Raw genomic sequence first — 23582 nt, 5'->3', positions numbered from 1 at the left:
TCCCAGTCCCGGTGCCGATCCCCGTGCCCCGTGCTGCCTCCCCCCTAGCCCCGACAGCACCGACCACCCCGTCCCGCGGAGCCGCCGCTGGGAAACCGGGAAACCGGCACCCCGTGACAGGTCAGCTGATCGCCCGCCCCGCCCCGTCCCGCCCGCCTCGTGACACCGGCCCCACGGCCTCGTGGGCGGCGGCGACCACCTTTTATTCGGTCTCTAGCGAGGGGCAGCGGCCGCGGGACCGGCCCCGCAGCGCGGCCCGGGCGCAACCGGGCGGGGACGGGGGAGAACGGGCACGGCCAGCGCGGGATACCGGGAACGGCACCGGGAACGGGGCGGAGGGGCTGGAGAGGGTGACAGGCATGGTACTCCCAGGGTACAGGCACGGCTGGCACAGGGGACCGGGGAACAAGCCAGCATGGCCAGCACAAGAGACAGGGCAGGGGACAGGCACGGCCAGTGCAGGGGACAGGCAAGGGACAGGCATGGCTGTCCCAGGGCACAGGCACGGCTGGCACAAGGGCATAAGGCAGGGGACGGGCATGGCCAGCACAGGGGACAGACGTGGCCATGCCAGGGTACAGGCACAGCTGGCACAGGGGACGTGGTATGGGACGTGTGTGGGACAGGCACAGCCAGAACAGGGGACAGGGCAGGGGACAGGCATGGCCATCCCAAGGAATAGGCACAGCTGGCACAGGGGACAGGGCAAGGGACAGGCATGGCGCCAGCACAGGGGACAGGACAGGGAACAGGCATAGCCATCCCAAGAGACAGGCACTGGGAACAAGGGAGGGCACAGTCACGGCTGTCTCAGCCCCCAGCAGACATCCCAGGGGACCAGCCCCTCGCCCCGGCCCTGCCTGGGAAAAGGGCCCAGCAGAGTCCCGGGGGCCACAGCACAGGGCCCAGCGCCCCACTGGGGCAGCAGCAACGTCCGAGCAATGTCCAGGGCCAGGCTCAGAGCGGGATCCCCCCCTCTCCACGGCCGGGGGTCCCCAGAGGGGGCTGCGCCCTCAGAGCGCGCTCTCCTTGCAGGCCCCACTGAGGCTCCGGGGGCGGCTGCGCTCCAGCCGGCGCGCCGACAGGAGCCGGCGCAGGGACGAGGTGGAGCTCAGGTCCCCGCAGCTCTGCAGGTGGATTCCTTCGTGGGGCCGCTCCGTGCCGGACCAGGCACTCCAGGGAACCTGCAAACCCATGGGGAGAGGCTGGAGCCGTGGGACTGACACCCTCTCGTGCTCACGGCCACCCCGTTTCCCCCTGAGTTTGCATCCCCCACTCTCCGGTTCAGCCAGGCGGCACACGGGGCAGGAGGGCAGAGGTGACAGGGATGGCAGAGGCGGGCATCATGCGCCCACGCTGGCATTTGGGACAGGCTCATTCCCGTCAGGGCCTCCCGGGCTGCGCAAGGTCTCAAACGTCCCGTAAGCTGAGCTGTCAGAACATCCCAGCAACTGCCTCTGGGTGCAGTGACTCAGGAGCAAAGACAAAGCCCTTGCAACAGGCACGATTTTCCCACTCCTGACTCCAGTGGGGACCAAGGGGAAGGAGCTGCTCACCAGGAAGGGCTGGGAAAGGGCAGTGCCATGGGAAGGAGGCTCTGCCTGTAGCTGAAGTGCTGACGCTGTGGGTATGTGGCAGGGGAAGGGGCACCACGGAAGGGAGGCCAGGGTGGAGGTGCTGGTGGGGACCAGAGGGAGGGAGAGGGTGTGGATGGGGGTTCTCTAGGAAGGAGGAGTTGCCCCTGTCACCTGGGGCTGCCAGAACCCACCTGTTTGTGCCCCTGGAAGCTGTGCCCAGGCACCTCCACCCCGGCTGCTGGGCTGCGCTTGGGTCTCTGCAGGAACCTGGCCACCAGGCCGCGGGTGCCCCAGTAGCCCTTGAGGTCTCCCAGGGAGCGGGTCGTGGTCTTTGACAGCTGCTGTGTCACCTTCTTGCAGGGTGGCAGCTTGGTCTTGCCCACCGAGCCGGTCCGGAGCAGCAGCGGGGAGTCACAGTGGGAACGGTGGAGCAGGCAGGCCTCGGAGCACAGCCCTGTGGGGACACCGCTGTCAGAGCCAGGACACTGCTCTAACAGACCCATCTCACCCCAGGACACTGCTCCTGGCAGACCCATCCCTGTCCTCCCACCCGGGACACTGCTCTGACAGGCCTGTCCCTGCTCTCAGACCCAGGACACTGCTCTGACAGACCTGTCCCTGCCCTCAGACCCAGGACACTGCTCCTGACAGACCTGTCCCTGCCCTCAGACCCCAGGACATGGCTCCTGATAGACCTGTCCCTGCCCTCAGACCCAGGACATGGCTCCTGACAGACCTCTCCCTGCCCTCAGACCCCAGGACACTGCTCTGACCTGTCCCTGCCCTCAGAGCCCAGGACACTGCTCCTGGCAGACCCATCCCCACAGCCCCCGGGGTCTGGTGTCTCCCCTCCCCAGCCAGTGGGAGCAGTCCCACCACAAGTCTTCATTGTTCCAGCCCCAGTGGGACGAGCCCAATCACCAGAGGGCTACAGGAATGCTCCTCCCGCCCCTGTGTCTATCCCAGTACATCCCAGTGCGCTGACCTGTATCGGCGGAGGAGTCGGACACGGTGTCCTCCAGTGCTTTGGTATAAAGTACTTCCCTGAAATCTGCTGGGAGCAGAGAGAGTCCTCAGGCTTGGGCAGCCGTGTGGACCCCAAGCAGCACGCCATCCTCCCCAGCACCCTCCCGCTGCCCCCCATTCCTCCCGACCCGCCTCATCCTGGCTCCAATCCCGCGTGGCCGCGGAGCGAGGCAGCCAAACCCCGCGGCACATCCCGGGGTCGCTGCCACCGTGAGCAGACCCTGCCACACACACGCTGGTCATTGCCACCTACCAGCATGGCCGGCCAGGGGGACGCCGGGGTCACTGTGCGACCTCAGCAGGGGGCGCGGGGCCAGCCCCGGGGCCGGGGACGAGGGGCACGAGGTCTCGCTGTTGCGCCGGGGGTGGCCTGGGCGCCCGGCGCCGGGGTCCGAGGGGCGGCCGCCCCCCCGGCCCTGCAGCGAGCCCTTGTCCTTGAGCCGCACCTCGGGGAAGCAGGGCCCGGCACAGCGCGCCAGCCCCGCCAGCCGGTTGCAGCTGTGGGTGACGGCTCCCCCCACCAGGATGCCGTCGTGGCCGGGCTCCGCCGTGGAGCAGGAGTAGGAGCGCTCGCCCCGCGTGCGGGGCTGGGGTCTCTCCTCGAAGGGGCCCTGCAGGCCCAGCGTGGGGCTGCGGGCGTGGTGGCTGCACTGCACGCAGTCCACGCTCAGGCAGTAATCGGCGCGGCTGCGCTGGATGGAGCGGAACAGCACGTAGTCGACGGAGCGCATGGAGCCCTGCAGCTCCAGCAGGCACGAGTCCTCCGAGGGGCTGCTGTCCCCGGGGATGTCCATGATCTCGGACATGATCAGGGAGCCGCTGTCCATGGACACTGTGAGGAGCGGAGGGCGCCAGTGAAGGGCTGCAGGGCAGGGCCGGTGCCCCCGCGGCCCCCACCCCGTGCCCGTGGGGAGCACTCACCTTCCCCACTGAGCACGATGGAGGGCACACGGTCACAGGTGCAGGCGGGTGAACCCTCTGTCAGCTGCGAGTCGTACAGGGTGGCCTGTGGGGCAACACGCTCAGAGCTCGGCCGAGCAGGGGCCCACCCTGCCTGGCCTCCCCTGCCCGCAGCCCCCCGGCCCCCACCTGGCTGTCCCCCCGCAGCCCCATCACAGTCTCGTAGGACGGGGGGAAGTCAGTCGGGTAGAGGGGCACGGGACTGTCCATGGAGCCGTTGTAGGTGATGCTGCAGAGGAAAGAGCAGCAAAGACACGTCTGGTGGGGCGAGCCCTGCCTGGGGGGGCACACGGACCCCCTGCTCCACCACCCTCACCCCAAGGTGGTACCTCTGTGCATCTGTCTCGGAGCTGCAGGTGTACTCGGGGGGGTAGTAGGGGGGTGGTGGCACCGGGGGCACGAACTCCTCGAAGTCCATCATGCTCTGCAGGAAGGTGTCAGGGGGGGATGTGCATTCCAGCATCACAGAGCTCGAGCGCTGCGGGACCAGCTGCAGGGAGAAGGGAGAGCTGAGACCCCCCCTGCCCAGACATCCAGCAAGGGATGCACATCCTGGGCTTTAATCTGCACACAGAAAGGGCCAAGTCCTGTTCTGGCACTCCACACCTTCCCTCCCCAGCCTGGGAGCGCTGCTCCCCAGCCCTGCCTGTTCCTGGGCCAGGGCTGGGACTCACCACATGGACGAAGTCGAGGGAGAAGATCTGGATGCAGCAGACGACAGCGGAGAGAGTGCAGATGATGGTGGAGAAGACGGTCAAGCCACAGACACTGAAGAGGAGGTCCTGGGGAGCAATGGGGTGAGTTGCAGAGAACATGGTGGGGTGCACAGCAGCTCCTCAGGGAGCTCTCATCCCCTCCCCTTGCCCCCCCCACCTTGAGGGCCACGCGGATGCTCCGGCAGTTGGGGTTGGGGAACATGGTCAGCATCTCGCTCTGTTGGCTGCAGGAGGCGGGCGGGGGCTCCGAGCGGGCCTGGCAGCAGACACACGAGTCCCTCTCCTGGTGACAAGGAATACCGTGAGGGACCTCCCTCGAGAGCCATCGGCACGTCCCGCAGCCACCAGACCCCGGCTCTGCGGCTCCCCCTGTCCCCAAGCCCCGCAGCAAGGGACAAGCTGAGCGCGGAGCCCCGGGGGGCGCCGGGGGCTGCCCCCGCTCAGCCTCACCCTCTCGCAGGCCTCCAGGGACTTCACCAGCTGCGCGTTCTGGCAGGACAGGATGGAGCCAGCCAGGCTCAGCATGACGCCCAGCACGGACAGCAGCGTGAAGAAGGCGATCTGCAGCGGGAGGAGAGGGGCTGCCGGCCACGCAGGGCTGCGGAGCAGGGGGCCGACACACACGGCTGCAGGGGGGCTGCTCGGCCTCCCCGTCCTGGACTTCCCCACCTGCGGAGGGGGTGTCCCCCCCCACACCTACCACCAGGGTGAACGGTCGCTTCCAGGAGACGATGCCGACGAGCCCGGACAGCGCCAGCTGCAGACGCACAAGCCCCGGGGTGAGGGTGGGGAGGGGTCTCTGCCAGGCAGTGGGGCCCTGAGCAGCCCCTGCCCACGGGTAGAGCCCCACCCACCCCGATCCCTGGGGGGCCTGTAGCCAGCCCAGCAGCAGGGCCGTAGGGGCAGCCCTGGGAGAAGTAAGCTGGGAGAAACTGCTGATTCAGGGCCTGGGGTCTGCGGGCAGCTCCGAACCGGGCAGCAAACAGGGCCAGGACCCGAGCTGTAGGGTCACCACGGGGCACCCCGGGTCCTGCCCTCCCCCAAGTACACAGCAGGCAGAGCAGAGCCCCCCTCGCTGCCCGGTCCCTGCCCTGTCACCACTGTGGTGCCCCTCCTTGCAAACCTCAGCCGGTACCCCGACAGCTCCCGCAGCGCTCGGGGGTCCCATCCCTCAGAGTCACCCTGGGGGAGACCTTGGGATTCTCCCACAATGCACCGCGGCAGCCACGGGCAGAGGGTGGGGGAGCAGCGGGGCTGCCCTCCCCTGGGACCGGTGGCGAGCTCGGCCCCTGGGGAGCCGTGCGGGCCCCCTCCCCGCACCGCGCCGGCCCCGCACTCACCGAGAAGCCGGCCCAGGACGGGCAGGAGTGCCGGATCTTGGTGGAGGGCGTGATGGTGGCCGCCACCAGGCTGAAGGTGACGATGAGGACGCCCAGGATGGCTTGGATGAGGCCCAGGACCAGCAGGACCTGCAGCCAGGTGCGCTGGAGCCGGAGGTGGGTGAGGCTGCGGGAGCTGCGGCCGGTCAGCGAGCGGCTGGAGTCGGTGGGGGAGGGCATGGCCGCGGCGGGCGGCGGCTCGGGGCCGGCCCCGGAGCCCCGGGGCAAGCGGCGGCACCGCGCCAGGACCGCGGGGAGCGGGAGCGGCCGCTCTGCGGGAACGGGCCGGGCTCCACCTTTCGCCTCCCGGAGGATGCTGACGGCGGCTCTTCCCTGCCCTCGCGTGGGGGGGGAGGCTCGGGCAGCGCCCACGGCCACGCGCGGCCGGGGCAGCCAGAAGCTCCGCGGAGAACCGAACCGGCCTCACCGGGGCCGGCCTAGAGCCGCCGGCCGGAGACAGAGCGTGGCCCCGGGGCCACCGCCGCCGCCTCCTCCTCCTCCCTGACCGTCGGTGCAGCGCCGGGCCCCCGCCGGGGGATCATCCTGCCCCGGGGGGGCCGAGAGCCGCCGGCCGGGACGCGGCCCCCGGGGCAGCGCCAGCAGGCGGGAGCCGCGGTCCGCACCGGAGCATCCTCCGCTGGCGGCGGGCGCAGGGCTGGGTCCCGCTGCCGGTACCGGCGGGCGGCTACCGGCGGGCTGCCCGCCCCGCGCCCCGCAGCCTCCGGCGGGGACGCCGGGCCGGCGGGAGGCTGCGGGTGAGCATCGCCCCCTCCGCGCCCTCCGGGAGCGCCCGGGGCCGCGGCTGGAGGCGGGCGGCGGAGCGCCGGGAGGTGCGGGGACGGTCCCGCACCCTCCGGCGGCTGCTCGACCGCGCCCGCCCCCGGGGCCGCCCCTACGCGGCACGACGGGAGCTGTAGTTCGTGTGTCCCCCCTCCTCCTCTCCGCACCGCCTCCACCGGGAGCTGCGACACCGGCCCCGCCGCTCCCCTCACCCCGGTCAGCGCACGGAGACACAGAGTGAAACTTCATTTATTCCTTAAATAAACCCGGAGGCGGGCAGGGGGCAGCACACGGGAGGGGGGGGGGAACAGAGGGGGCGGGGACCCCCGCGGGACCCCCATCACAGCGGGTTGGGGCCGGTGCCGGCCCCCAGAGCTGAAGGCACGAAGCCTCTCGCCGGCCCCAGAGCTGCAGGGACAAACCGGGAGCCTCCGAGAGGAGATGGGGCAAAGCAGAATGCAATGAGAGCTGTCCCAGGGACTCCCAGGGACAGAGGGCAGGTAAGGAGGACACAGGCACTGGCTCAGCCCCCGAGGAGGGTGAAGGCCTCGGGTGAAGGGTGCTGGAGGGAGTGAGGGGTCACAGTCCCTGGGGAGGGGGGCAGGAGGAGCTGTTCACCCCTCCCTGGAGCCACAGTAACACCAGGGCCGCTCCTCAGCACCCAGCCTGGTTTTGGGGTCCACGTGGGGCACGGGGGCTAAAGACAGGAGCCCCACCAGCAGCACGTGCCTGAGCACTGCCTGTCCTAGCCCTGCTCTCCTCATCCTGGACAGGGGGAGAGGATGGGGAAAAGGGGCAGGACACCCTGGGGACAGCCACAGCCCCATCCCACCGGAGCAAGCCCTGGGGGAAAAGGGGGACGATGTTCTCGGCAGAGCATAGGGGTCCCGTATCACAGGGAAAGGCAGGCAAAGGGAGGAGCCTCAGGACTGGGCACAACGAGGGGCCCTCCACACCCCAGATGTCATCCCCAGGCAGGGACACAGGAGAGCCCAGGGAAGGCTGACCGGCTGTTCCAGTCCCTGTCACGCATCTGGAGGAGGCTCGTGCTGGAAGGGAGGGCGACGGCAGGAGCAGGGCTCGGCCTCGGCACCCCCAGTCCGCTGAGGGGGAGGGGGACCAGCACAAACCAGGAACAGCCTCTGTCCGTGAGGGGGAAAAAGGGGACTCGAGCAGCAGACGATTCAGGCACCAGCACTTCCAAGCTGGGATGAGGCAGCCTCTGACAGCCGATGCAGGCGCGCACTGGGGCGGGGGGCGGTGGGGGGATCCAGTGAAAGTGCAACTCGGATTCTCCTCTTCCCCGGGAAGAGCCCCCCGCGTGCCGGGGAGGCAGGGCCGGCGCCCGCCCGGCTACGGCGCGCGGAAGGCGCTGGTGGCGGCGCCGGCGGCGGCGTTGGCCGCGGCCGTGCGCACGGCCTGGTTGGAGAACACCCCGGCCGCGAACTCCTCCTGAGCCTTCTGGAAGCTGGCGCCCGTCCGGCGGTACAGGGAGTGGATCTGGAAGGGTCACGGGGGATCGGGGGGGTCAGGCTGGGGCTCCAGGGACGCCCCAAACCTGCCCCTCTCCCCACACGGGCGACCACTTTATCCCTTCAAAGTTATTACTTTATCTCTTTAAAGATACTACTTCATCTCTTCAAAGGTGCTACTTTATCTCTTTAAATATATTACTTTATCTCTCTTCAAAGACACTACTTTCTCTCTCCAAAGACACTACTTCCTCTCTTCAAAGGCTATTACTTTATCTACCTTATCTCTGCTTTAAAAACAAAACCGCCCTTTGTTTCAATCATCTTCCCAAAACTCCTGTTAAGCGGTCAGCTCTAAGTCTTTCCCAGCTGAGCTTGCAAACACCCAATGTTTACACGTTTTTGGGTTGGTTGGTTTTTTGTTTTGTTTTTTTTTTTCCCTTTGTGCTTGCCCATTTCCTCTTGCTTTTATTGCAGTGGCTCTCAGAGAACTGAACCAGACTTGAGAGGCGTGCAGCACTGTCAGGGGCTGCAGAGGAAGGGGAAAGCCAGCCAAATTCAGCCTCCCTGGCACTCGCTTCAGCTCAAGTGTGGCTAGGGGAAGAAGTGTCCCAACGCACCTTTTTCAGCATAATGATGCCCAGCACAGCCACTGCCGTGAAGGACAAGGCCACCAGGATCATCATCACAGCCACGGCCGTGTTCGTCCGCAGCGCTATCAGGCTCAGGATCCAGCCACTGCAAAAACAAGAGGCTGCTGTTGCCCCCAGAGTTCCCTCTTCCCACCCTCCCAGGGTCCTGGACCGGCCCGGGGTCAGCACGTGGCTCACCTGAACCCCCAGTTTGGGATGCCGATGGCCTGCAGCACATACATCACATTCTGGGCAAAGAACACGAAGAAGAAGACAAAGAAGTTGAAGGAACTGTCGCTCCTGGGAGGAAGAGACAGGCGAGGTTAGGCTGCAGGAAAAGAGCTCTCAAACCTTCCTTAAAGCAGGGGGGACAGCATGGAAACACCACATCCCGCAGAGCCAGAGGCCCCAGGGAGCTGCAGCAGGTCGGGCACACACCTGAAAGCTTTGTACATGGGCCGGTACCAGCAGACAAAGGAACAGGGCGTGTAGAGCAGAGCCCAGAGGATGGAGAGGCCAAACCCAGACCCGGCCGAGGGATCCACACAGAACCAGGCCAGCGAGGCCAGGAAGTTCAGGAAGAGGGTAATGGTGCTGGCTGAGGGACAGGACAGCGCTCAGGAGCCTGTGGGGCTCCCCCCACCCCACCCCAGACCAGGCACCACCTGCTCGTCCCAATTTTCCCCAGAGCAACGCTCATTCCCCCGCCCCCTCCCCGGGTCTGCCCCGAGGCTCCCGGGCTGCACTCACCCATCCAGAGGTAGTACATGGTGGTAACGGTCTTCTGGAAGTCAGCAGGGATCTCCACGGGAATGTCCTGGTAGAAGCAGGGCTTCACCGGGCAGAAGGACGGCAGCGGGGGCCAGTTGTTGAGCCTCGCTGCGGAGGGAATGGGGGATGAGGAGGGGAGGGGGCTCCGAAGGGGGCAGACCGCCCCTCCCCGGCCCCGCGGCCGCACTCACTCTGTGCCCCGCCGAGGGCCGCGTTCTGCAGCTCCCGCTCCCGCCGGTCCAGCTCCTCCGCTTTCCGGTTCAGCTCCTCCTGCCGCTTCAGCAGCTCCGCCGTGGCGGCGGCGGCCGAGGCCTGGGCAGTGGGGGACACAGAGCCTGGGCTCCCGCCGCCGCCGCCCTCCGGGTCCCCCCGGCCCGCCGGCGCCTCCCCCCGTACCTGCGAGCCGTAGGAGCCGTAGTTGCGGGGCTCGGTGGGACTCGCCTTCCGCGGGGGCTGCGCGGCCGCCGGGACCGGGGGCGGCGGGGCCACCGACGGCGTCTGGAAAGGCGGCGGAGGCTGCGGGAGCAGAGGGGAGCGCGGTGAGGCCCCGGGAAAGCGCTCCGTTCCCCGGGAATGTCCCCGGGGAAGGCCCCGGGCAGGCCCCGGTCCCGCCGAGCGCTCACCGCGTCGGTCTCGAAGGGGTTGTACCCGTCCAGCGCGGCGCCGGGCCGCGGCTGCAGCAAGGCGGGGTCCTGGAAGGGGTTGTCGTCCGGGAGCACGGCGGGGCCGCCGCCGCCGCCGCGCTGGGCCATGGCGGGAGCGGGGACGGGGGAACCGGGATGGGGGAACCGGGAATGGGGACGGGGACCGGGAGCGCGCGCGGGACCCGCGGGAGCGGCGCCGCCGCCGCCGCCTCAAGCCACGCCCCCCGTGCCTCAAGCCACGCCCCACAGCCGCGCTCCGATTGGTCCGCGCCGCGCAATGACGTCACCGGGGAGCCCCCTCCCGCCGCCGCAGGGGAGCCGCTGCGCGCGCGCCGGGCGGGGCCGCGCACGTGACGCGCGGCCACGTGTCCGTGTGTCCGTCCACCCCACAGGGGTCACGTGAGGCGCATCCCAAACCCTTCCCCCCCTCCCAAACACACATCCTAGCCCTCCCCTACATCCTACACCCCCCCTCACCCTTCCCATCCACCCTCAGGTGTCCCTGGGCCAGGCACCCATCGTCCTTCCCCCACCCCCTTTCCCATGCGACCCCCGCGACAACGCCGACCGGGATGGGACCCCCTCCATCCTCTCCACGGTGCTCCCGTGTCCCCCCAGGGGTTCCAGGTCCCGAATCTGCCGGGACAGCGGCCTCTCCTGCGGGTTCCCCCCCCGTCCCGGATCCAGCCTGTGTGGCCCCCCCTGGGCAGTGGAGCAGCTGTCGCTGAGCCCCCCAAGCCGGCCGGGTGGGCTCCGACAGCCTGGGAGGGACCCGCGGCACGAGGAGCACTTGGGGAATTTCTCCCGTGTCTCCCGGGGCGGTTATTTATAGGAATTCCCGATTCCATGGGCTCCAGCTGCCCGCCCAGCAGGGATTCCTCAGCATCCCATCCATCCTCAGTGCTCAGCAGAGGCTCTGCTAAAAATACTCTGCAGCCTCTGAACAGCCTCGAGAGTGACCCACAAATGCCACAGGTGAGCTCCCACCTGTGGAACAGCCCCAGCAATTCCCAGGGGACAGTCCAAGCCAAGGACCTCACTGCAGAGCTGGGAAGAGCCCAAAAGGCACAGACAGCCCCGGGGCGGGTGTTGGACACACGTGGGCTCCTGACATCCCTTTTCCAACAGCAGCCAGTGCTCCACCCCAGCCAGGGCTGAGAGGGCTCTTCAGGTAAGAGAACACCTGTCTGAGGGCCCCACTGACCTTTTTCTGCTTCCCACCCCAACACTGACCCCAGGGCATGAGGAAAAGGGGCAGCCTGGCCCCAAAACCAGCATCTGGCCAGGTCCAGCTGCAGCCCTGAGGGCCAAAAGCAGCTCTGAGCCCCTGCAGGCTCGGGAGGAGTGGTGCAGGTAGACAGAGCTGTTTTCCTGGATCACAAAGTTCCTTTCATCCCCATCAGCAGAACAGCCCCAGGAGCAGCTGCTGCCGGGGCCAAACCCAGCCCAGGCGGCTTTTTATTCACTTCATATTTATTTTTCACAAAGACTGTACAAAATTCTTATAAAACTCTGGTGTGGGGATGGGCTATGACATTGATCCAAAAAATAATTCCCATGCAGTCCCACCAGTTCCATAACTTACAAGGGGAACAGATAAGCTACAGAGAGCTGCGAGTCCTGGAGTTATTTACACCGAGGGAGGGCAGGAACAGGAGACAAAGCAACACGTTGACAAGAGAGGTATTTACAGCACGGACACACAGGCCCCCCCCCTCCCTCACCTCATGGAACGACAGCAGGTCGGGTCCGTGGTGCCCCGAGTCTGGCAGGGCTATTTACAGTATCTCACATATTAACAGCTTTACAAAGGGGGAGTTTCTTCTCATGTATATATATATATATATAAAAAAAAAAAAAAAAGAAAAAAAAAGAAAAAAAAAAAGCACCAAGTGTCTGGATAAGAAGTCACGGGGGGCCTCCACGGGGGCTAGAGAATGCGAGGGCCGGCTGGCACCCGCGGCGTCACCGGCTGATGTCCCGGCTCGAGTCCCACAGTTTTGTGCTGGGCTCCATGCCCAGCAGGTCGAAGAAGGGGTGTTTGAGGGCCTCGGCCAGGGTGACCCGCTTGGAGGGCTCGTACTCCAGCATGCTCTCGATGAGGTCGAACAGGCGGTGGTGGTCCTCGGCCTCCGACGTCAGGTAGCGCTGCGGGGCCGAGGGGACAGGTCAGGAATGGGCTGGGACATCCCCCTGGGCTAAGCTGGGGCCATCCCTCAGCCCAGGCCTGAGCTCTGGGCTCTTCTGTCTGGAACAGAACTGCCTTGTTTTCACCCCCCGCCCCTTTCCCACTTCCTGAACTCTCCATGTTTTTCTCCTCCTCCTCTTCCACTTCAGATTAAACTCAGGCTTCCTACTTTATTCCAAGGTTCCCTCAGGAAGACACCAGCCCGAGCCTTTTGCTGGCCTGAGCCTGCCCAGAGGGAGGGTCTCTGCGCTGAGGAGGGGCTGCTGCCCACCCTCCTTACCCGCAGGGGTTTGCAGTTCTCCCGGACGTAGCGTCCGGCCGAGGTGTTCTCGTCCCAGTCCAGGCGCCCGTGGTAGAAATACTTCTGTTTCCTGTTGGAATAGCAGGGGGGAACAGGTTACACCTGAGCACAACACACCCTGCAGCAACAGCAGCGTGCCAGCCCTGGCAGGGCACACACATGGCCAGGGGACCCAGGGAATTCCCCCTCCAAAGTGGGATCCCCTCAGGGAAAAACCACTGCCCATGAGGCAGAAGAGGCTGCAACACCTGCAGGGCCCTTGCTCACCTCGTCTTCCTCACCATCCGGGAAGGAATTGGCCCCAGGATCCTCTCCATCATGGCCAGGTGCTCCCGGTTGTCGTGTGTCTGAGAGAGAGAAATGTAAAGGGAAGGCATGGAACAGATTGCAGTGGTTCTGCCCCCAGCCCTGGCTATCCCCCCCCACCCACCCAGAACCCCTTCCTGGCCAACAGCTCTCCAAGACAGCAGTGATGGAGGGACCCCCATCAGCCCCAGGGGCTCTGGGCTGTGCTGGGAATCAGCCAGAATCCTCTCTCACCAGCTGGGAAGTAGCCACACCACACGGAGTTCTCACCTGGAACAGGGTGAAACCCACATAATACTCAAAGATGATGCAGCCAATGCTCCACACGTCACAGGGCTGGCTCCAGCCAAGCTCTGGAAAACAATGTTGTTTAAATAAACAATCTAGTTATGGCCCAGGATTTCAAATCCCTCTCCCTTTCTAAAAAACAAACAGGTGGAAAAACACTTCCCACTCCAGCCAAGCCCCTGGTGCCCCACCAGGAAGGCACTGCAGTGCCAAAACACCAACTGATAATCAGGGAATCATTAAGGTTGGAAAAGACCTCCAAGATCATCAACCCCAACCTTTGACCCGTCACCGCTTTGTCACCTAAACCAGAGCACTGAGTGCCACATCCAGTCATTTCCTGAACACCCCGAGGGATGGTGACTCCACCACCTCTTCCAAGGCCCGGTAACATTTTTGTGGAAAAGTTCTTCCTGATGTCCAACCTGACCCTCCCCTGGCACAGCTTGAGGCTGTTTCCTCTTGTCCTGCTCCTTGTTCCCTGTGAGCAGAACCCGACTTCCCCTGACTCCCCCCTCCTGCCAGGGAGTTGTGGAGAGGGAGAAGGTCCCCCCACTGAGCCTCCTTTTCTCCCAGGCTGAACAACCCCAGAATAATGGCATGGCTGTAATGATGGCCTTCCCAGAAAACAGCATTGGAGAGCTCTTAAACAAACACTTCCCATCTCCCAGGGCAAACCCAGGACAGCTCCTGCCCCAGCCCAGCAGGCAGCACCTCGAGGGACACCCCTTCCCTGGGCAAGGACCTACCCAGGATGACTTCAGGGGCCCGGTAGTGCCTGGTGGAGACAATGGTGCTGTGGTGCTCGTGGTCAAACGTGGCGCTGCCAAAGTCCACCACCCTGATGGCCGTGTTCTTCACGCTCCGCTCGTCCCGCTTCTGCACAGGCAACAACAGAATCCGTCAAGGCAGGAACTCAGGGCCCTTCCTTACACACCACAGGAGGGGAAAGCTTTGGGGACCTCACAGCTCAGCCCCAAACAAGCTCCCACCACCAGCCAGCTACACTTGGGGTCCCCATAGCTCACTTCTCACTGCCTGAACACAGGCAGCTCATGCAAGACGCAGGCCCTGAGGGAGTGCAGGGAGCCCCTGTCCCCTGGGGCACATCCTAACTTTTCCCCCAGGTCAGGGACACCAAGAACACAAGAGCAGACCCGATCCCAGGCAGTGTGTTACCTTTTCCAGGTTGTAGGAGAGCTCGTAGTCTGAGTTCACAAAGAGGATGTTCTCTGGCTTGAGGTCGGTGTGGGTGAGTTTATTGTCGTGCAGAACTGGGGAGGCAAAGAGAGTCAGGGTGATGGGACAGAAGCAGAGCAAGGTTGCAGCTCACAAAAAGCCATCATTGCTTCAGTTTGCTCACACTTAAGCCCACATTTAGCACTAGGTGAGAAGAGGCTGGCCCAGGCCAAGATGCTTCATCAGAAGCACAAAGATTTACTGTATTGATCACCAGAAGGTGATGGGGGTGGAAGATGAGTGCCCTGAGCTACTGCCAGCCCACAGGCCTTGGAAAACAAACAGGATTCACTCCCAGAGGGGCAAGAAGGCACAGCAAAAACTCCCAGTCGCACAAGTGTCCCGGTCCCTGGGAGCTGCACAGCTCTCCAGGCCAGCCCAGTGCAGCAGGGAGAGGAGCAGGGAACACTTACACTTCACAGCCTGGCACACCTGGAAGGCCATGTGCCGTACTTGGTGGATGGGGTAAGGCAGGTAGTTGTTGTCCTTCAGGAAGTCGAAGGTGCTGAGCCCCAGCAGCTCAAAGGAGATGCACATGTGGCCATGGTAGTCAAACCAGTCAAACATCCTGACACAGAGACTGACAGAAACATTCCAGTTGGGAACAGCTCTGCGGTGCCATCCCTGCGCCAGGCTCCTCCTTCCGCTGCTCAGTCTGCACCCCACGGCAAGGCAAGATGCCTCCAAAACCAGCCAGGATCACATTCAACCATGCCACACCACACCAAGCACTTCTCCTCCATCCCACCCCTGGAACCAGCCCTTCCAGTTCAGCACCAGGAGCACACTCACTTCGTGTTCTCAGGATCCTTCTCGTTGATTTTCTCCAGCACGTTGATTTCCAGCCGAGCAGCCTCTTTGTACTTCTCTACGTTTTTAATGATTTTGAGAGCAACACGTGCACCACCCCTGAGGGAGAAAGCGCAGGGTGAGCCCTGAGAGGGGCTGTGTCCTGTGGAAGGGACCTTCTGACCAGCCCTCCCCCCTGTGCAGCACAGCCTCCACCACCCTTGCTCGAGCAGGTTGCTGTTTTTAAGGGGTGTCCACCAAAGCTGTGCCTTTTCCCTCCCCACAAACAGCCCCAAGGCTTCCCCCAGCACACAGGCAGCCCAAGAGGGCCAGTGCCCAGACCAGCAGAGGACACTGGAAGCCGACAGACTGATTTTCAACCCCCAGGTTCCCGCATTACGCCCGAAAAGGCTCCGCTGCCAGCTGTGGTCCCCCCTCTCCCCACGTACCTCCGGTGATCCATGCACTGCACCACTCTGCCGAACGTGCCTTCCCCCAGCGTGCTGATAATCTCATCTGGGAGGGAGAGAAGGAGAGGGAAGGAGCTGAGAGAGGGAGCACGACCTGGCTGCAGCGATACACAGGGCAGAGGAGAATGCATTGCAACACCTAACCTGCAACACAGCTGGAGAGACCGGAGCAGCGGAAGGCTGACACCGGCTGCACAAGGCAGCTGCCCTAATTCCCTGGCACTTCAGTAACAATACACAATATAAAACGTAGCTTTTTTAACAAAAGGGGAAGGAAAAAGGAGAGGGCTTTCTCTTTAATAAACAATGAAAATAAAATGAAACAGAAAGATAAGACAGATCTGCGACTGCGATGGGAGCTTAACTAGAGAGCTAAATTATGTTACGATTTGGCTGTACATCTTTCTTGTAGCCAGTCGCCGACGCGATAGATCAGATGCCCCTCGTCGTCGTCCTCCACACTCTTGGCCCTTCTGCTGCTCTGTCGACTCCGCTGCTGGCCCAGGCAGACAGGGAATTCATCATTCACCAATCAGATTTTCAAACCAGCGCAGCAGCCAGCGTCACGCATTGGTTGGTTTGGAAATTCACATGGTTGGTTTGAGGAGGGGTTGCAGGAGGAGATTCCCAGCCAATTCATACGGCACAGAGGAATATATAACGATAGGGATATTGCAAGGGAACATGTCAAGATACAACACACTAGCTCAGAAAAGAAAAAAAAAAACAGTTTCGCTTTTTCGTTGTAGCAAAAAGAAAAAAAAAAAAGGAAAAAAAAAGTGAAAAAAATAAAAAGAAAAGAAAAAAAAAAAAGAAAAAAAAGAACCTACAAACAGCCCCACCCGAACCAGTGTGAGAGCAGAGCTGTCGGAGCGCGGGAGGCGAGGGGGCACGGAAGGGGCCGGCTGCTCTCGCTCCCACGGGGGCTCAGAGGAACAGCACCAGACTTCGGGTCCTGGGGACCCCCTAAACATGCCAGAGGCCACGGGGAGGGGGCTCCCGGCAGCCCCCACAGCCACCAGGGAGGAAGGGCAGCAGGAGGCAGGTGCCCAGAGGTCCTGCACGAGCCCAGGCTGCCCCCACAGGCACCCCCATCCCGCTCCAACAACCGCCCACACAGCTTCCCCCAGCCCCGACACTCAGGGAAAGAGGAATTCAGAGATTCCAGAAGCAGCTCTAGGGTAACAACAACCCATCCAAAACCGAGAGTTTATAATGACTGCCTGGGGAAAGACGGACACTTCTTCCCAGACCCTCCCCCGAAGAAGGTGATCCTGGAAGGACTAAATTCCAGGAGAGAAGCAGAGCCCAACAGGGAACAGGGACAGCCTGGGATGAGGCAGATAAGAGTTTTATGCCAGAGAAGAGAAAATTCCTGCCTTTGGTTCCTCAGCTAAGTATCCCCACACCTGGGAGCAACCGGCCCAGCAGACTTGGGACCCGAATCCAGCCCCCAATCCCCTCCCTGGACACACAGCCAGGACAGACCAGACAACACTGAGAGCTCCACACACAGAGCAGAGACCGTGTCTGGGGTCTAACAGAAGTGACCAGCAGAACAGACAAGAAGAGAAAGCCGGGGACACTGCCAGGAAGAGCCTGGGATGGTCGCTGCCTCCACCTGAGCTGAGTGGTCTGAAAGCTCTGCTCCTCCGCAAAGCCCCTCGCACAGCACCCCACGTCAGCTGGGCCCACCCAGGAGGGTCCTGCTCCAGAGGATCAGAGCCAGGGGCTTCCTGCCACGGCCCAAACCAGGGACCACGGGGACAAGGCACCTGCCACAGCCTCTCTCTGGGCTTGGGACCAGCTGAATGCCGGCTGTTTGAGCCTCGCACACATCCTGCCTGGCTGGGGCTCCTACACAGCTCTCCACGGGCGTCACCAAACGGGAGGAGCCACAGCACCACCCCAGGGACACGCCTGTCCTCCCACCTGAGCGGGCAGCACTAAGAGAGAGGGTCCGAGCCCCCGCCCCGTGCCCGGCCGGCGCAGCAGGAACTCTCTGCACCAAAAAAAACCTTCCTCCTCCACTCACACACACACACACACACAGAATTCAAGCCGAGTCCGAAAAGAGCCGCTTAGAAAGTAAGTAGAGTTTTTCTACTTACCCAGCTCGGCCCCTGGGAGAGAGAAAAGCTTTTAAAACAGGGCAGGCCCGGCCAGAGCAGGATACTCACCGATGAGGAGCGGCTAAAGGACCGGCTGCGGCGCCGCCTCCGCCTGTGCTTACGCCGGCTGCTTTTGCAGCTGCGGTAGCTGCCCTCGCGGTCCCGGGAGCGCCGGTACTCGTAGGAGTGGCGGTACTCGGGCTCGTAGTAGCCGTCCCCGCCCCGCTCGCGGCTGTAGTCGTTGCGCCGGTAGCTGTCACAGTAACGCCGGTCGTAGGCCCGCCGGTCCGCAGAGTGGTCGTCGTAGCTGAGGAGGGGGGCACAGTGCTGGGTTGGGGGTGTGGGAGGGACCTCAGGAATTGTTTAATCCCAACCCCCTACTCTGGTGGGGACACCTCCTGCTAGAGCGGGCGGCTCGTGGTTTTACCCAGCCTGGTTTTGAGCGCTTTCAGGGATTAAATTAAGTTAAATTAAGTTAAATTAAGTTAAATTCATCTCAGGGATTTTAAACCCATAGTAGATTCTGTATTTGCGCTTTTTGAAAATGACTGGTATCCAGTAAGAGAGTCAACCTTCAGGATTTTGCTATTGAAAAATCTCCCTGTGTTTCAGAGACCTCCACAACTGAAAAACGGCTCAAATACCTGAAAATTGTTTAACTGTGAAAAAATTCACTGTCTGGCATTTTCTGTTGAGAGCACTGATTATTTACCTGCTTAGAAAATTTGTCATCAATAGACTGTCTGTTCCAGGACCTCACTACCCTCACAGCAAAAAATTTCTTCCCCTCTTTCCATTTGTACCCATTCCCCTTGTCCTGTGTCACTCCAGCTCCTGATGAACAGTCTCTCTGTCTCTCTGCTTTCCTGATAGCCCCTTCAGATCCTGGAAGGTTCTCTGAGGTCTCCACACAACGTTCTCTTCTCCAGCCTGAACCTTCCTCCATAGGGGAGGGGCTCCAGTCCCCCTTATCAACTTTGTGGCCTCCTCTGGACTTGCTCCAACAAGTTCCATGTCCTTCTGATGTTGGGAACACTGGATGCAGTGCTCCAGGTGTCTCACCAGAGCAGAGGAGAGGGGGAGAATCCCCTCCTTCAATACACTCAGTGCCAGCAGCTCGGGGGGCAGCAGCAGTGGGAGTTCTGGGGGGTTGGAACCCCAGGCAAGAAGCTCTGAAGCACCAACCCACGGCAAAACAAAGGGCACAGGGACCCGTGTCCCAGCCAGGTGAGGGACACTCAGGGACATGGCAGGAGCTGACGAGCCCCAGACTTCCCTGAGCTGAGACTCTGAGGGGATAAAAGCCCTGGGGGTCCTTTGTTTGGGGTCCCTCCCCAGGGGCACCAGCTCCAGCTGTTCTTTTGTTACTGCACCAAGATTATTTCCAGAGGTCTGGGACTCTGCTGTGGGAAACCTGGGGCTGAGCTGGTGAGGAAACTGGGCTGACTGGGAGTGGGATGGGGGGGTATGGGGAGCTCCCACTGCAAAAGGGGAGCTCAGACCCAGCTCAGGTGGTGGGGTGGGATTGCTGGAGTGGCTCCTGGATGGTCGGGCAGGGAAGTTTCCCTAAGAGAGGAGCAAGGTGAGGGGGTTTGGTCACAAGCATGGCCTGGAATGTGACAGCTCAGAGCAGGGCCCGGCCCACACAGGAGCTGGGTGACCATGGCTGACCAGGCCCAGCTGGAGAAACAAAGGTGATGAAGGGACTGGAGCATCTCCCTTACAAGGAGAGACTGTGGGAGCCAGGCCTGATTGGTATGGAGAAGAGAGGACTGACAGGGAGGTCTCATTAATGGATATAAACATCTCCAAGGCACATGTCAGGACAGTGCCAGGCTGTTCAGATGTGCCCAGCAACAGCATGAGGAGCAATGGCCATAAACTAAACCACAAGAAGATTCACCTCAGCAGGAGGAAGAACCCTGAGATTAACTCAGCCGGTGTTAACAGTGCCAAGGCTGTGGGTTCAACCCCTGTGTGAGCCATTCACTTAAGAGCTGGACCTGATGGTCCTTGTGGCTCAGAATACTCTGTGGATCTGTGAAGAACAAGGCTGGAACAGCAGCCCAGGGAGGGCACTGAGTCTCCCTTTCTGGAGACACCCCAAACCCCCCTGGGTGGGTTCCTCTGCGCTCTGGGTGACCCCTCCTCGGAAAGGGGTGATCTCCAAACCCAACGCGCAGCGAGGGAGGGCAGATCCGAGGCCGGCTCACCTCCGGGATCGGACGTGGTAGCTGTCCTCCCTCCGGTGCCGCCGGTCCCGCTCGCTGCTGCTCGACCGCGACCGCGTCCGCCGCCGCTTGTGCTTGCGGCTCCGGTAGCGCTCGTGGTAACTCCCGCGGCTGCTGCGCTCCGACGAGCGGTACCTTCGGGAGTGAGGCATCTGTGGGGACAGCGGGGACCCCCATCAGGCACCCAGGGACAGCGGGGACCCCCGGCAGGCACCCAGGGACAGCGGGGACCCCTGGCAGCCATCCCTGGGGACAGCAGGAGTGTGAGACAGGGACTGGGGTGCAGCATCCATTTCAGCAGCATGTCCCAAGTTCTGAGAGCGGTTTTTGGAGTGCCCGGGGGTTTTTGGGGTCCCCCAGGTGTATTTTGGGGTCCCTGAGCACCCTTTTCTTCCCACAGCACCTTGAACGTGGAGGGTAATTAATCTGAGAGCGTCAGTGCAGATGCACAAGACAAAGGGGGACAAGACTGTGAGTGACCAAAGCCACCCCTAAACCAACCCTGGCACCCCCAAATTCCTCTGAGCCACCCTAAAATCCCCCCTGAAATCCCTCTGAAACCAACCCTGATGCCCCGAAATTCCTCTGAATCAACACTAGATCACCCCAAATCATCCCAAACCCCCTCAAATCCCCCCCAGATCCCACATCCATGTGCTGGGCACGGATGATCCCCATTCCCAGGGATCTTGCTTCGTTTCCATGGACTCCTGGTCCCGTTTTTCCCATTGTCCCTGAGAATCAGATTGGGATCAAGGCCCTGAAGCAGCACATCCACATCCCTATTTCCCTGTAACTATTTTTAGGGATGAAGATTCATTTTATCCCAATTTTTGCCTTTATTTTTCCCATTTTTCTGGGATGTTGTCCTGGGACTCCCCTTCTTCCCTGCTCCCATTCCCACATTCCCATTTCCCCCCCCCCCCAAAGCAGGACTGGATTGAGGCCCTGAAGTGGTACCCATATCCCTCCCTATTATCCATGTTTCGGGATCAGGATAGATCCCCTATTCCTGACCTTTTCCCTGACCCCGTTTCCATCAATTTTCCCATTTTTCCTGTGTTTTTCCCCCACATTCAGGTTGGGATCGAGGCCCTGAAGCAGCACCAGTGTCACATCCATGTGCTGTGGATGAATCCCAGAGGAGAATCCCAGTTTCCCCTGGCTCCCTGACACCACCTTTTCCCGTTTTTTCCATGTTTCCCCACCCAGAAGCAGGACTGGATCAAGGCCCTGAATTGGCAGGTGGAGCGGCACCACTTTCACATCCACGTGCTGAGGGGTTCCATGGATCCCTGACCCCATTCCCAGGGATCCCCCTGGGGGAGGAGAGGAACTTCTCAGAGATCCCCCTAAAACAGGGTAGGACCCCCCAGAGGGGCTGTGCTTGCTGTGTATGGGAGAGACTGGGTCATGGAGAAACAAGTGTCCCTCTATTATGTAGAAAATAAGAGGTTTTTTTTTTAAAAAAAGACCTAATTGAAATATCTGTTTCAATAAATCCCCCTATAATTTTTATTTCGACTTTCACACGTCTCAGAAGCCAAAAAAACCCCCCCAAAACCATCTTGTCAATGCTGCTGAGTGCTACAAAACACCTGAGTGGCACGAGAAGACTGGAATCGGTTCTGTGCATTAATCAAATCTTCTCCAGGTTACCTCCCCCCTCTTCGTACCCCTCCCTAAAGTCCCCAGCTCCAGGAGGAGCATTTGCACCTCCAGGGCTTCCTCCTTCTCCCCTTAAGGCCCTGTGCTCCCCAGGGAGGAGGGGAGCACCCCGAGGAAGGTGAAACGAAGCCCTGCATGTCACCAAAGTCCCTGTGTGGCAGTAACAGGGACACCCACAGGGGCAACTCCCCAGGAGACTCCTCTGGTTTGGTGCCAAGCAAGGGACACCCACAATTTGGGGGGGGGACACGAGGGTGGGGAAGGGTCTGGAGGGGCCACATGAGAGAGCACTGGGGGAGCTGAGGGGAGAGCTCAGGGGGCTGCAGCTTCCTCGGGAGGGGCAGCCCCATTTCTGCTCTCTGTGAGCAGGGACAGGACCTGAGGAAGCAGCTGGAGCTGTGTGAGGGCAGGGTCAGGGTGGATCTCAGGAAAATCCTTCCCCCAGAGGGTGGTTGGGCACTGAACAGGCTCCCCAGGGCAGTGGGCATGGCCCCAAGGCTGCCAGAGCTCCAGGAGGGTTTGGACAACACCCTGAGGGACAGGGAGGGATTGTTGGAGTGTCCTGGGCAGGGCCAGGAGGTGGATTTTGGATAATCCCCTTCCAGCTCAGGGTGCAATTCCCTGAGCCTGTGGGAAGTGCCCAGGAGCAAACCCAGCCTTCCCAGTGCACACGAGAGGTCAGAGCCAAGGAGACCCCCGGGGTGAGATGGCACAGCTCCAGCTCCGGCTCTCAGACATTCCCCACACCTATTTCAGCTCCCCAGGCACGAGCAGCTCCACCTGCCTCGGCTCCACAGGCACGAATCACCGAAACACGGAACGTGAAAGGGCTGGGAGGGCCCTCAAAGCTCCCCAGTCCCACCCCCCGCCACGGGCAGGGGACACCTTCCACCAGGCCAGGCTGTTCCGAGCTGGCCTTGGACACTTCCAGGGATGGAATAACCCGTGCCAGGAGCCCGAGCTCCCTTTGCCCACAGAACTCCCGCAAAACACCCCCCCGGCCGCCTCCCCGCCCCGCGCTGACATCACCGGCCTGGCTCGGACAGGCACAACCGGCCCGGGGATGGGGTGACCCGGGGTGGGGAGCGGGCTCGGGACCCCCAGAGCTCCCGGTGCCCCCGGGGCCTCCCCGCCGATTGCAGGGAGCGCCGAGGCCGCGGCCGGCGGGACGAGCAGCGGGGCCGGTCCGGGCGCGATGATGGCGGCGGCGGCGGGCGGGGCCTCCCCCGCGCGGGGCCGGGAGCACCGGGACACCGGCAGGGCCGGGCCATCCGGACCCGCCGCCGTCGCCCTCAGGAACACCCACACCGTGTTTGCCTCCCCCCCACCCCCTCACCGGGGACCCGCCGCGGGCCGGGCCCTCCCCGCCCGCGGCCTACCCGCCCCCACCCCGCCCGCCGCGCGTCACGCACCGTCCTCGCAGCCAGCCCGGTGCGCTTGTCCCACAGGAAATCCGTGATGGCGGCCGAGGGCCCCGCGGGCCCCGCTCCAGCTCCTCCTCCTCCTCCTCCTCCCGCCGCCGCCGCCGCCACCGATCCGGGTCCTGCCGCCCGCGGGGCCGCGCACGCAACGCGACGCGACGTAACGCGTGGGGAGGAGGGGGGAGCGCGCACGTACGGGCGGGATGGAAAAGGGGGGGCGAGGAGGATGCGTCACGGCGGGAGGGGCGGAGCTACTCGCCATGGGGGCGGGGCTTCACCGCCACGCCCTCCTCGCGTCCTTCTGGCGGGGTTAGGGTGGATGGACACGCCCACCCCTCGCCCGAAGCCACGCCCCGTCCCTCTGACGGTGGCGGGGCGGGGTTACAGCAGAGAGGGGAGGGGTGGCCCCGCCCACCGCCCGCCGGAGCCCCGCCCCGCCCTCCCGGGTTAGACAGGAGGGGCGGGGACTAACGTGCTTAGCCCCGCCCACCCATTCAGGTGCCCGCCCCCTGGGGGGTGAGACCGAAGGGGCGTGGCTTTTTGTGAGTGGCCACGCCCATCTCTCCAAAATCACGCCCTTTGCTCGCCATATATGGCTGTGTGAAATATGGCC

The 23582-nt window shown here is 62.8% G+C and overlaps 3 protein-coding genes across 5 annotated transcripts; all 3 read right to left on the bottom strand.

Moving 5' to 3' along the window:
* Positions 1–191: 191 nt before the first annotated feature.
* ENTREP3 (endosomal transmembrane epsin interactor 3) lies at positions 192–6104 on the bottom strand. Of its 2 annotated transcripts, none has more exons than XM_050327843.1 (12): positions 5620–6104; positions 4980–5036; positions 4730–4840; positions 4437–4562; positions 4238–4345; positions 3893–4053; positions 3693–3792; positions 3525–3609; positions 2857–3435; positions 2563–2631; positions 1769–2031; positions 192–1184 (listed from the first exon to the last, which is right to left on the bottom strand). In XM_050327843.1, the coding sequence occupies exons 1-12, from the start codon at positions 5836–5838 to the stop codon at positions 1014–1016; spliced, it is 2049 nt and encodes a 682-aa protein (XP_050183800.1). In that variant the 5' UTR covers positions 5839–6104; the 3' UTR covers positions 192–1013. The 2 variants fall into 2 exon arrangements, with proteins under 2 accessions (XP_050183800.1, XP_050183801.1); XM_050327844.1 differs by having other exon boundaries at positions 193–1184; positions 2563–2628; positions 5620–6103.
* Positions 6105–6741: 637 nt separating this feature from the next.
* Positions 6742–10173, bottom strand: SCAMP3 (secretory carrier membrane protein 3). The gene is made up of 8 exons (XM_050327859.1): positions 9937–10173; positions 9710–9829; positions 9505–9625; positions 9293–9421; positions 8981–9140; positions 8741–8842; positions 8531–8648; positions 6742–7938 (listed from the first exon to the last, which is right to left on the bottom strand). The coding sequence occupies exons 1-8, from the start codon at positions 10063–10065 to the stop codon at positions 7792–7794; spliced, it is 1026 nt and encodes a 341-aa protein (XP_050183816.1). The 5' UTR covers positions 10066–10173; the 3' UTR covers positions 6742–7791.
* A 1245-nt stretch (positions 10174–11418) lies between these two features.
* Positions 11419–23106, bottom strand: CLK2 (CDC like kinase 2). 2 transcript variants are annotated; one of them, XM_050327848.1, is made up of 13 exons: positions 22961–23106; positions 19863–20032; positions 17719–17956; positions 15938–16031; positions 15518–15584; positions 15072–15188; positions 14693–14859; positions 14220–14314; positions 13790–13919; positions 13023–13105; positions 12714–12793; positions 12426–12516; positions 11419–12105 (listed from the first exon to the last, which is right to left on the bottom strand). In XM_050327848.1, exons 2-13 carry the CDS (start codon positions 20030–20032, stop codon positions 11923–11925), a joined length of 1515 nt encoding a protein of 504 aa, XP_050183805.1. In that variant the 5' UTR covers positions 22961–23106; the 3' UTR covers positions 11419–11922. The 2 variants fall into 2 exon arrangements, with proteins under 2 accessions (XP_050183805.1, XP_050183804.1); XM_050327847.1 differs by having other exon boundaries at positions 15938–16034; positions 22961–23057.
* Positions 23107–23582: the final 476 nt, after the last annotated feature.

The sequence above is a fragment of the Myiozetetes cayanensis genome, unplaced genomic scaffold, assembly GCF_022539395.1.
Source record: "Myiozetetes cayanensis isolate MyiCay16 unplaced genomic scaffold, myiCay2020 scf35, whole genome shotgun sequence".
NCBI classification, from domain to species: domain Eukaryota; kingdom Metazoa; phylum Chordata; class Aves; order Passeriformes; family Tyrannidae; genus Myiozetetes; species Myiozetetes cayanensis.
The sequence above is the reverse complement of the archived record's forward strand: the minus strand, read 5'-3'. Positions and strand labels throughout refer to the sequence as shown.

Excerpts from the sequence above, each read along its gene's own strand:
- SCAMP3 (XM_050327859.1), bottom strand. The coding sequence starts at position 10,065 with ATGGCCCAGCGCGGCGGCGGCGGCGGCCCCGCCGTGCTCCCGGACGAC. Across the intron at positions 8,843-8,980 it reads CCCATGTACAAAGCTTTCAG|GAGCGACAGTTCCTTCAACT; the intron begins GTGTGTGCCCGA and ends TCTTCCTCCCAG. Across the intron at positions 7,939-8,530 it reads GCATCATTATGCTGAAAAAG|ATCCACTCCCTGTACCGCCG; the intron begins GTGCGTTGGGAC and ends TGACCCTTCCAG.
- ENTREP3 (XM_050327843.1), bottom strand. The coding sequence starts at position 5,838 with ATGCCCTCCCCCACCGACTCCAGCCGCTCGCTGACCGGCCGCAGCTCC. Across the intron at positions 5,037-5,619 it reads CGTCCTGGGCCGGCTTCTCG|CTGGCGCTGTCCGGGCTCGT; the intron begins GTGAGTGCGGGG and ends GTGCGTCTGCAG. Across the intron at positions 4,054-4,237 it reads CCCTCGACTTCGTCCATGTG|CTGGTCCCGCAGCGCTCGAG; the intron begins GTGAGTCCCAGC and ends TTCTCCCTGCAG.
- CLK2 (XM_050327847.1), bottom strand. The coding sequence starts at position 20,032 with ATGCCTCACTCCCGAAGGTACCGCTCGTCGGAGCGCAGCAGCCGCGGG. Across the intron at positions 16,035-17,718 it reads CCTTTAGCCGCTCCTCATCG|CAGCGGAGTCGACAGAGCAG; the intron begins GTGAGTATCCTG and ends TGCCTGGGCCAG. Across the intron at positions 13,106-13,789 it reads GGCCCCTGAAGTCATCCTGG|AGCTTGGCTGGAGCCAGCCC; the intron begins GTAGGTCCTTGC and ends ATTGTTTTCCAG.